Below are 12,611 nucleotides of genomic sequence, written 5' to 3'. Positions count from 1 at the left end.
ATGTAAGTGGCGCCCGTGGATTAATGGCTCAAATCAGGTACACACAACACCATCCCCCATCAAATAAATCAAATAGAGTATTACTACATTAATTTACCAACTATATATATATGTCTGCAAAATCCAATTTATAAAATATAGTGAAAAATTATTGCATTTATTCAAATATAAGTCCATTCTAAATCAATTATTACTAACATGTAAGATAATATATTATGTCTGTATTGACGTATCATTTTATTAGCAAAATTTAGTGGACAAATTACATATGCTTTTGGGTTCGTAACTTCGTATTGAACAGTAAAAATGTTAGCAGTCCACAAAAGGGTCAAAAAGAATTGGTGGATTCCATGGTTGTGATGTAAGTATCACATCGAAACTCCAACCACCCGAAAGCTCGTTCCAAAGTCCAAAGCTGCAGCAGATTGTAGATATCGGACACGTCTACGGCCAAGTGGTACTTTGAGGGTACCCTTACCAAAGTATTCTATCATTCACATATTATATGTATTAATGATTCTATGATGATTAAATACTAAATCGAATGAGAAAAGCTTTGGGAGGTGCTAGCTAGCATATACTATAAATCATCCGTATTATTATTATTTTTAAATTTTTACTACCACCCAAACCCAACTGGAGAGAGAGAAAAAGAGAAGAAAAAGAGGACATATTCAAGTGGGATTAGTATCGAGATTTACTAATATTCCATGCAGCATGGTGCATGCAACACTTTCTTTTTGGTTTCAAAAGTTGCATAATGGTTGTGAAATTGAGTGCATTCAGAGCTAGCTAGCTGAGAAGGGAATATCTAATAAAAAGATAAAACATTCATATATTCATGTTAAAAAGAATATAATATTTAATATATGTCTCTGAGGAAAGGAATATCTTCATTCGTTTTAATTCTACGACTCTAAATTAAGGGAACAAAACCAGGAGGCCATGCACAAAGCTTAAAGCTTAAAGGGCTTTGAAAACCCATTACCACCCTCCAAAAGAATAATAAAGACGGGAATCTTCTTCTGCTATTCACTTTAATGAAGTGGGTAAGAAGGTAAGAAGATTCTCTATGCATTTTTTTGGGGAATTTTTATGGGGTTCTGAACCTCCTTAACAATTAATCCGGATTCCGCTTACAATTAAATGATGAATTGAACGTATATATATGTGAATATATGAAGAGGACTCAAATAGGTTGTACTTGTAGATAACAAATATACCCACTTCGATAGCTGGCTTGTAGATTTTGACATCAAGCATATGGACAACACATACATACAATACATGAAAGGTGAATTTTAATCGATCAAAATGAGCTCTCAATTGGAAAAATATGATTGAGGATTTTTCACGATCACTCAAAAATGATGATAATTAATGGAATATTACAGCTCATGAAAGGTGAATTTTAACTTTATCTTTTTGTGCTAAAGAATTTTAACTTTTAAGTAACAATGAAAAAGCTAGGGAGAGATCACACCACTTCACTCTCAAGAAGAATGCATTGTAAAGAAAAACATACATGGCATCCAATAACAGTCTCAACCAGAATGCAATAAACAGTAAAAACTTGAGTTATTTGATCGTTATAAGGTGACTTGTGCTTAATTAGTGGCTCTTAGAGATAAAGTTTCATTGATCGTCCATAGTCTCTCGATCTCGCAATACTTTAATTTGGATATCACTTGTATATAATCTAGGCATGCCCTTTCTTCAATTACTATCTAGGTATTACCTAATTTGCTGCCTGCATGCATGCATGGCTTGGGTGATGGCTGCATGCAAGTTGCAACTAAACAATCAAAGATCGAAATGGTCGATCAATCCAATTCAAGGCCCATTATTTGCAGGCAAAGATGCTAGCAGTTAATAGGAATACCTTTTCTACTGAAAATGATCAAGCTACATGGGGGAGAGAGAGAGAGAGAGAGAGAGAGAGAGAGAGAGAGAGAGAGAGAGAGAGAGAGATTGCATTGCATCGAATTCTCTTTCTTTATCTGTTACAGATAGAGAGGACGAGCTAGGAGCCTAGGAGTGAGAAAGAGAGAGGGTGCAATAATGATGGTTGGTCTCTTTCTAAAACCAGTCTTCTAGTACAAGGCTCCAACCCACACCTTTTCTGCAGATTCTCTCTCCCTCCTTCTTAATTTCTTTGTTTTTGTTTTTGTTTTTTACAAAGGAAAGGAAAGCAATGAAAAGAGATTCTCCTCGTGACACGTGTCGCTATATTCCCCCATATCGTACTTCTGAATATCCCTTTTGTCTGGCGCAAAAATAAAGGAATATTCCCATCCATTTCCTTTTTCTTTCCCAATTCACGAGATATATTATATATATTATCATAAATATTATTAATACAGGAAATGCTATACACATTCTCTACCAATTTTTTTCTTTAATATTCTCATTCTATAATGTGTTTTAATGATCAAAATCATTTATTTTTTAGATAATTATTTAAATATTATCTCTGTAAAAAAATTAACTAAATTATAAATCGTTTGATCATATAATCGTTATCAAATAAACAAACGGTGAATCAAATTATTAAAAATACATTGCGAAATAAAAATAAATAATAAAGAAGAATGTTAGTGGAGAAGGTAAATTGGAGAAAGTGATAGCATTTTTTTTTTTTTTTTTAACCGAGGGTATCCTGAACCAGCTTTCGCGCATCAGACTAAGCCCTTGAACCAGTTAAATGCAAACAATTCACGCCAGACCTAGAGGATCGATTCACAAGGGATTTTACCTCCCTTACTACCTGACTCCAATAGTCGAACGGAAGACTTGCACTTGAGTACTTGGGTTTATAGCTACACCAATAAACCAACTCCTAACCTCCAACACCTTGGAGTTATAGTGATAGCATTCCTCTATTACTATATGTAACATAACAACTTGTACATTAAAATTCTTTATTCATAACTTTAGTATAATTCAGTCAAATACAATTCGAATTATCCTATGTACGTAGTTGGAAGGATACTATATATAGGGGACTTGTGCAGGTTTCTAACTCAATTTAGTGCAATTCAATTTAGTGTAACAAGCGAGTCATAAATTCTTACTCTTAATTAGGGCCATCTTAATTTAGAACTTTGCACGACCTCCCCCCAAGAATTGTATTTACCTTAAATTGTTTAGATTAATACATATCGCTAATTAAGCACCCTCCATCCTTTTAATTAAATTCTATTTTTTCATGATATGTAGCATAACATAGATTACACAACATGCATAGTACTGTAATTAAAGTTAACATGCAGTTGGTGAGGTAGTCCGGTTGAAAGGATTATAGAATTATCCCCGGCACCCAAATTCAATCTCCCATTTCTCTAAAAAGAAAAAAAAATTAATGTTGACAACTTGACATATACATTGGACTAATTCTTTCTTCTTTTTCATGCTTTTACACAATATCGAAGTTTCCGATGGGGTTTCACATGGGCCAAAAGTGTGACCCCCAAAATAGCCTATCTTGTATTTTTTTCACAAGCCTATGGACACCTACTTTTTTTTTATGAAAAGCCCAGTAAGTAAGGACCACTATTTTTTGGCACCAATTTCCCTCTAACAATAAACTTTTCTCATGTCTTGTAATGTAACTAACTCAACATGTAAGGTTATTGTTGGAAGGCATGTTTATATTTGTGAAATATAGTATTAATAACATCAACTCATATTATAACACATAAGTTGGTTATACCACGTGACAATATATCGATTATATAAAATAATTTATCGTTTATATGTCTGTCTATTTTATTTAAGGGCTAAAAGACTAATTTTTATATTTTTTATGTAGGAGAATAGGGATTCGAACAGTGACATCTAGCTTCAACGTTTACTGGAAATATTACTAAATTAACAACTAATTTTAAGAAGTATCACATGTTTGGATCATTGATATATTGATATATATATATTTCTTTGCCTTCAGAAAAATTAACTCCTTGAATGAACCACCTAAAAAAAGGAAAAATTATCCTATGATACTCATCTTGTGCCTATATCTTTATATGTCAATTAAGATATACATAAAAAAAAAAATTATTAATTATATAAAATAGTTGAAGTCCACATAATTTAGTATATGCAAAAAATTCGAGAATATATGGGAGTCCCAGTATGACCAATAATAAAGTGTCTTGAACAAGAATATTATGAAAATGTTTAGATTCTATTCTTTTCTATCCACTAATCGATCCAAATCTACTTTCAAGAACTGATTTTATATGAGAAATATAAAAATTCAAAGTTGCTTCAAGTTGTTTCAAATTGGAGACCTAAAATGTAAAAGAAGAATGAGCTTTAGGTAGCATTATATGAAATATTCTTGATTAACTTTGCGGAAAGGCCAATGAAAGCAACATTTACGGGCTATAAGGTTTGTCAATAAGAATCATGAACTAAAAATCTTGTTGATTATAAACGAATTGGTCTACTAAATTCTCCATTTCACTCATATAGGATAGATATTCCTCTCGCTTTAAATGGCATCCGAATTTCATAAATTATGAATGAATATTGTGATTGCTAGCTGTACGTTGAGATCTTTGAATTATTTGGATACTTCATGCATGCTTATCTTAACCAAAAGTTGTTCTAGTTAATTTGTTGATAGGGTCATGAATTTTTTTATTGTTCTTGATCCTTTAAAATGATGATGAGAGTACGTACGTACAAGTGTACAACTCCAAGAACAGAATTTTATTTTGACTAAAAAAAATTAATATAGAGGGATAAGGCCGGTGTCAGTATTTGCAGACTAAGGTGTCGGTATTTGCAGACAAATTAATATATATACATAAAAGAGTAACGTTCTTTTATCAGATAACTAATGTATATATATTATACAACGATGGAGCTTCAAGTAAGAATATCTTTATTTTAAAAATTAAGAGTATCCTCTCTGAAGACCACCCAACAAAACAATTTAATAATTAGAACTATATATTTTTTATATCAAATAAAATTAAAATGATGTCATGTTGATCAAATGGCTAAGCAATATAAGTTTGGTTTTAGCATTTTTTTTTATTTGCAGGAAATTTTTTTAAAGAATGACTTAAAATATAAATAATTGTGATTATTGAATTGTACGCTTAAGAATAAGATGTTCTCATTTTACAAAATGACAGACATCCGGAATTCAAAGTCATCATGAACTTCGGAACTCTCAGAGGTATTCTTCATAAGATTCAAAACTAGTTGAATGCCAAATCCTTTTGCCTAATCTAAACAATTGGTATATATATTTAAACAAGGGAATTACAAGGTTTATGCAATACCATAAGTTGCACAAGATAAAACCCAATTATGCATATCACTAGCTCTTTTTTCTTTTATTTGTCATTAATTCTTCTTCTTCTTTGTTCTGCTGGAAAAATGCCTCTGTACTTGCACTTTAAGAAGTTTGAGTCTCGACCATTAATATTAACAATTGAGTGAATATGGCATCTGAATAAGCACGAGAGAGTGGAGTATGGAATTAGAATCACTTTGGTCGGCCTCTTACCAAAAGATATCAATTTATGATCCATCAAATTAAAAAGCCACATTTAGAGTGTCAATGAAGACACGAATTTTTGAACATATCTTAAATATATATAAGATGTTGTTGACCTATTCTAGCTTGTCCTAATTAAGATTCAACACAAAGTATTCTAGCTATCAAATAATTTTTTTTTTTATTTTCTAAAAAAGACCACATGCATCATGACAAGTTAAAATATGTGGTATGATATCCATTGATACATACTCGTAAACTTCAGATCATAATGTATTTATTTGTAAAGACATACTTGTGGATCGAGTCCCATTTCATTATAACAAGTATTCTATTCTTTTTCTTTTTGGACCGAGTTTTGTGCGTGTAGCCCGTGAGCATATTGGGCCAGAATTCTGACGGCTCAAGTGAACTATTTAATCACTAACGTTATAGAATATTTTGGGTTGACGAGAATGCCCTTCCCGCTGTGTGGCATTAACGAGTAACGACCCACCATATCTTGTTCTTGCTTTCTCTGCTTCATGCATGGCTTCTTTACCTTACACCTCCATTCCAAACCCACAATTCTCTCTGTCTAAACACTCCATACCCATAGAATCCTACAAATTATCACAGACCCATTTCACAAAACTTCAAGAAAATGGAAAAAACCATCAAATTTTATACAAATCTGACTTCAACCACGTGTCCTCTCTATGCAAGCAAGGCCAAATTCAAGAGGCTGTGGACTTACTCATCGAAATGGAACTTAAAAGACTACAAATTGGGCCTGAAATCTACGGTGAGCTCCTTCAGGGGTGTGTCTACGAGCGAGCTCTTCATACGGGTAAGCAAATTCACGCTCGTATTATCAAGAATGGTGAAATCTTTGCAAGAAATGAGTATATTGAAACTAAGTTGGTGATTTTTTATGCAAAGTGCGATGTTTCGAAGGCTTCACAGCTTTTGTTCAAAAGAATAAGATTAAAGAACGTGTTTTCTTGGGCTGCAATTATTGGATTGAATTGTAGAATGGGTTTCTTTGAAGAGGCTTTGTTGGGTTATTGGGAAATGCTAGAAAATGGGTTGTTACCTGATAATTTTATCGTTCCGAATGCATTAAAGGCTTGTGGTGCTCTGAAGTGGATTGGGGTTGGGAAAGAAGTTCATGGGTGTGTGGTGAAGTTGGGTTTTAGTGGGTGTGTCTTTGTTGCTAGTAGTCTTGTGGATATGTATGGAAAATGTGGGGTTTTAGAGGATGCAAGAAAGGTGTTTGATGGTATTGTTGAAAGGAATGTGGTCGCTTGGAATTCAATGATGGTGGGCTACGTACAGAATGGATTCAATGAGGAAGCTATTGAGGTATTTTATGATATGAGGGAGGAAGGTGTTAAACCCACTCAAGTTACTATATCGAGCTTTCTTTCTGCTACAGCTAATTTAGGTGCATTAGAAGAAGGTAAGCAAGGGCATGCAATAGCAGTTCTTTGTGGATTAGAACTGAACACCATTTTGGGCAGTTCTGCATTAAACTTTTATTCCAAGGTTGGTTTGCTCGAGGATGCTGAATTGGTTTTTAGTAGGATGCTTGAGAAAGATGGGGTCACATGGAATTTGCTCATATCTGGGTATGTTCAAATTGGGGAGGTTGACAAAGCACTCGATATGTGCCATCTAATGAGACTTGAAAACTTGAGGTTTGACTCTGTGACTCTTGCAACCTTGATGTCTGCTTTTGCAGATACATGCAGTTTGAAATTGGGTAAGGAAGGACATTGCTATTGTATTAGAAACAACCTTGAATCTGGCGTGGTTGTTGCAAGTAGCATTGTAGACATGTATGCCAAATGCCAGAAAATTGATTGTGCAAGACGAGTTTTCAACTCTGCAACAACAAGAGATCTTGTACTGTGGAACACAATGTTGGCTGCTTTTGCAGAATTGGGTCATAGTGGCGAGGCGTTGAAACTGTTCTATCAGATGCAGCTAGAAAGTGTGCCACCAAATGTGATATCATGGAACTCCCTGATTTTATCTTTTTTGAAAAATGGCCAGGTTGATGAGGCTACAGATATGTTTCTACAGATGCAGTCCCTTGGAGTTCAGCCTAACCTGGTGACTTGGACTACTCTGATCTCTGGTCTGGCTGAGAGTGGTTTTGGCTATGAGGCGTTTTCAACATTCCAGCAGATGCAAGAAGCTGGAATTAAACCCAATGTTGTGAGCATTGTTTGTGTACTCTCGGCTTGCATAAATATGGCATCATTACAGAATGGAAGGGCCGTACATGGGTATCTGATAAGGCATTGCCTCTACTTGTCAATTCCAATTGCAACCTCTTTAGTGGATATGTATGCTAAATGTGGTAATATAGACCAAGCAAGGAGGGTGTTTGATATGATTTTAGACAAGGCGTTACCTATCTATAATGTAATGATTTCCAGTTATGCATTACATGGTCAAGCTGTGGAAGCGCTTGCACTATATCATCGTTTAAAGGAAGAAGGTATAAAACCTGATAGAGTAACCTTTACTAATATCTTATATGCATGTAGCCATGCCATTCTAGTGAATCAAGGTTTGGAGCTTTTTGTTGATATGGTATCAAATCACAATATGAATCCAAGTATGGAGCATTATGGCTGTGTGGTTAGTCTTCTTTCTCGGAGTGGGAATTTGGATGAAGCTTTTAGGCTTATTACTGCAATGCCTTTCAAGCCCGATGCACAGATATTGGGATCATTACTTGCCACTTGTAGAGAAAACAAAAAGATAGAACTAGAGGAATATTTATCCAATGAATTACTGAAATTAGAGCCGGATAATTCTGGAAACTATATAGCAATTTCAAATGTATATGCAGCTGCTGGAAGATGGGATGAGGTAACAAAGGTGAGGCAGTTAATGAAAGAGAAGGGCCTGAGAAAGATTCCTGGATGCAGCTGGATTCAAATTGGAGAAGAGCTTCATGTGTTTGTTGCTGGTGACAAGTCACACCCTGAAACTGAAAAAATCTATACGACATTGGCTATGTTGGGAATGGAAATGTGTTTTACTGATTGTTTTCCTTCAATTCATACTCATTTTTCTAATAGATTCATGTTCATGAATGATAATTAATTAATGGATTTTGTGGCGGTTGTCTCTATCTGCTGTGTAATGGGCCTAATGGCCCTCTGCCCTTGTCCAGGCTCAATATCACCAAAAAAAAAAAGTTTGTAATTCAGCAAAAGTAAATAAATATGATATTTTGTTGTTGGACAAAGAGCCAAATTTGGGACAAGTAAAAATGTTAGTCCAAATGAGCCCAATAAACGAAATATGTAACAAGTAATATTGTCAGCCCCACTAACAGATTCGGGTCCTGGGTTTAAGCTGCTTTAAATGGGTTCTCTAAATCTCTTCATGAGACTTTGCCCTAAATTTCAAAGAACAGAAGCTGCAAACCCCAATTCAGTTAGTGACAATTAAGTACGTCTCATCCAATTTCTTTGCCTTTGGATAACATGTTTGCCTAAATTTGGAGCTGCTTAAGGAACGTACAATTTCCTTGATTTTGTTGCATAGGGTAGTTTGAAGCATTTTTGGCTAGAGGAATTTGTAAACTACTTGATGGTATTATTGTATGTCTTGATGATCATAGTGATAATATTTATTTTTTGTTGTGTACAGATAATTACATAACCTCAGATTTCTGGAATGGCAATTGACAAGGAGGGATCTGAGAAAGCAAGGATGCTGAAGGTGTTTATGCCTATAATCTTTCGATGATAGTTGTTTGTAATATTTTGGGTAACGATATTTTTGATGAAAAAACCTGCTATGTTATTTTTGATGAAAAAACCTGTAATATTTTCAATTATGTACTACTTTATTTGAAATCAAAGCATGAGAATAACAAAAAAAAAAATATACAATTTTTATGTTTTTTTTTTTTTCTCAATTCCTAGCTACATGTAACATTTTTTATTTTCTTTTTTTGTTCTGGTTCAAAACGATAGTTAAAATTTGCTATTTAGTTACTCAGTCTCAAGTTTCTTTCACAATAAAAGTGTACTGACTGACCAATCTAGCTAGCACCTGGGGTTGCAAATTGTAACATGGACCAACCCTTAGGTACTGATCCTAAAGTTTTATTTCATTGTTAAAAATTCTAAAACTACACAATCATACAGTGTCTGGGACCAATCGTATGTTCTGATTATGGTCTCTTTCATGTGGGACTTTGCCTGTAGACCAACAAGTCTTTTTCTCTTGTACTGAGAACTACAAAAAAATAATTGTAAGAAGATGGACAAGTCAATAAGTCATGACTGTGAAAATGGCCATTGTTGTTGTTAATGCGGTGTGATGCAGATTGTTCACTACTAGAAAAGTATGGCTACGTGCTTTTTACATAACTATTCTTTAAAAATTAAGCAGTTACCTAACTAGGACTCTACAAACCATGTTACGTTCCTGACCACCAAATTCAATTTGTTTTTCTGGGGATGCAATCTCTGCGATGAAGGTGGAAAAGCATGTGGGACAGTGGGAGCTTGGACCATAGAGAGTATAGTATATATCTTTTCAAAGTTTCTAACATATCAAATTTGTTTCACAATTTACTTCATCTTAAAAATATGTGGACAAGCAAAAATCTGATAGATGAATATAGGCCCTTTAAGAATGACAGTATTAACAGTACTATATAGCTGCAAGGTCCTTCTTCAATTGGTTTTGCTTGGTTCCAAGTCCAACTTATTTGTCTCTAACTTTATTTGCTATTAAATTTAATTGGTTAGGTGATTTGGATATGACTTGAACCAACTATAAATTAACTAAATTGGGGGTTCTCATTTATAGCCAGGTGACTAAAATGTGCACAACATTAAATAATACATGTATTTAGAGTTGAGTACTCTTTGAACCAAAAGGAGGTCAGTTGGTGATTGATCAAGTAACCCCAAATAGGCACTGTTGGGATTAAATTCAATGCTGAAGATGATTATTGTTTTGAATATATATTGTCCCTATATACAAGTTTGTGTTCCAAGTCTATAGAGGTTACCTTATTTTATTTGTAAATTGTAATCTTCCATTGGCTTGGACAACTTCACTACCCAAATTAGAAAGCTTTCAAGTCACAAACATATTTGTTTTTAAAATAAAATTTCAAATTTGAACTTAGAAGGCAAGAAAACTGTACTTTAAATCAATATATATATTGAGCTGTACTCCATGTAGGTACTGGTCAGTAATACATTATCACCCCACTTCTCTTCTGTCCTTATTTTCTGCTTACAAGTTTATGAAAGGGCATTAAACTAATAGGGAATTTTAGGTGAACTGTTGGGAAGAATTAGGTTGCTTAAGTAGTGTATTGACATAGAATAAGCTTTCTTAAAATACAGATTTTCTTTAATTAGGTCAACTATACATGGAAAACATATATAACTCAAAGGTTATTCCCTACTACAAGTATACAGTTGAGCATTATCCAATGCTAAACGTCTTTCTCAAACCACCAAGTCCATCTGGGTTTAGAAGGGAGAGAGTCTTTGCTTGGTTGCAGACTTGCAGACTTGCAGACACCTTTTATATTGCATGGACCACAGAATAATTTTATCTGATTTGTCCAAGATGTCAATGACCAAGTTTTTTCAGTGTCACTAAATCATTTTCAAGACTTTTTTTCAAGGCTTGATGTCAATGGAAACCCAGCTTAGAATGAAAGAAAAATTGGGCTTGTATAATTGACACATCTCCAGTATTTTGCTAAAAACCTTCAAAACTCATTGTCTTTTTTTTTTTTTTTTGACCAAAAAAAAAAGAATGAGTTTTGGAAGTAAGAAAAGACCAAAGAGTTATGTCTAAAGTCCATGATCTTATTTGATTTTTCCACACAACAACACAAGCATATAATCTTTGAAGCATCTCCATCAAAAGCCTCACCCAAAAAAAGTGATTAATTAAAGGTGCAAAGTCAATGTCATGGCCCAGAAGGAACTCCAAAAACCTTACTATAGATGGTCCACATTCTTACTTGTGTTTGATAGTTTATCAGTATCTACTGATTGATTAGCTACATATATACATGAACCCTTTTGCTTGTACTTTATAAGAATATAAATGAACCCTAAACTCCATTTTCGGTTTGATTAGTACTTAATTCAAGATTAAACCTGACAAATTAGTGAGAGGGGGAATGTAATCGCCAGTGGCAATACTGCCATAGTGAAGAGTAAAAAGTCAAATATGTGTCGGACCAGTCATAGTCCGCATTCGGTGCATCAAACTATGAAAATGTGGCTTTCCCAACGATGTAGCTAGGCGCCTCGATTTCACACCAAACCTAGCTACACCTAGACATTATTGTATTTGTTGGAGGGCAATTTCGGTCTTTTATATAATTAAGTTAAGTTAATTCAAGTAAAACATAAACAAAAAAAGAAGTTAAGGTAATTCTAATAAAACATAAACATCCTAATTAGATTGTTTTTCTCTTTGTTTTTTCAAACATCTTGATACTATGGCCTCGACCTATTGTGAAGGTGCGTTAAAAAAAAATTTGGTGCACGAAAGTTGGCTCAGGATACTTTCGGTCACCAAAAAAGAAATGCTCACCATACCGTCACTTGCAATATGTCATTTTATCAAATTATCTTGGTTATCAATTATAAAAAATCCTACTATGGTTGGATTAAGATTTTTTTGGTGATATTAAGACTCTCAATGAGAAATTAATTTTTTTAATTGTAAAAGAAGTGTGGGGGGTTTTTAACTTTCAATTTTCAAATATTAATGTTCATTCATAGTAAGATGGTCCAATTCCAATAGTCAAACTTTGTTCACTGTGCAGTCTGTGCACTATTCCAATTCAACAAAGAGATAAAGGAAACCACATTTATTAAAGTTAGAAATTGTAGGCAATAAACCTCAAAAATTTTTTTTTTTTTTTTTTCTAACATTCTTAACTGTCCATCATTTATGATATAAATATCTCTTTTAATTAAATTGCAGCATAAAGCCATAAACATATGGAGAGAGAAACATATAAGTTATATAACACATCTAAACAGTTTTCAAGTGCGACTGTACAGCGAGTAGCGAGTGGCGAAACACAGATTTAGAT

At 33.9% G+C, this 12,611-nt stretch overlaps 1 protein-coding gene across 1 annotated transcript; it reads left to right on the top strand.

Annotated features, from left to right (window-relative positions):
- Nucleotides 1–6,027: 6,027 nt before the first annotated feature.
- Nucleotides 6,028–8,625, top strand: CRR21 (Tetratricopeptide repeat (TPR)-like superfamily protein). Its single transcript, XM_086244674.1, has one exon. It carries the CDS (start codon nucleotides 6,044–6,046, stop codon nucleotides 8,615–8,617), a length of 2,574 nt encoding a protein of 857 aa, XP_086100800.1. The 5' UTR covers nucleotides 6,028–6,043; the 3' UTR covers nucleotides 8,618–8,625.
- The last annotated feature ends 3,986 nt before the right edge of the window (nucleotides 8,626–12,611 follow it).

This window comes from Dryas octopetala, chromosome 5 (genome assembly GCF_963921425.1).
Source record: "Dryas octopetala chromosome 5, drDryOcto1.1, whole genome shotgun sequence".
NCBI classification, from domain to species: Eukaryota; Viridiplantae; Streptophyta; class Magnoliopsida; order Rosales; family Rosaceae; genus Dryas; species Dryas octopetala.
The sequence above is the reverse complement of the archived record's forward strand: the minus strand, read 5'-3'. Positions and strand labels throughout refer to the sequence as shown.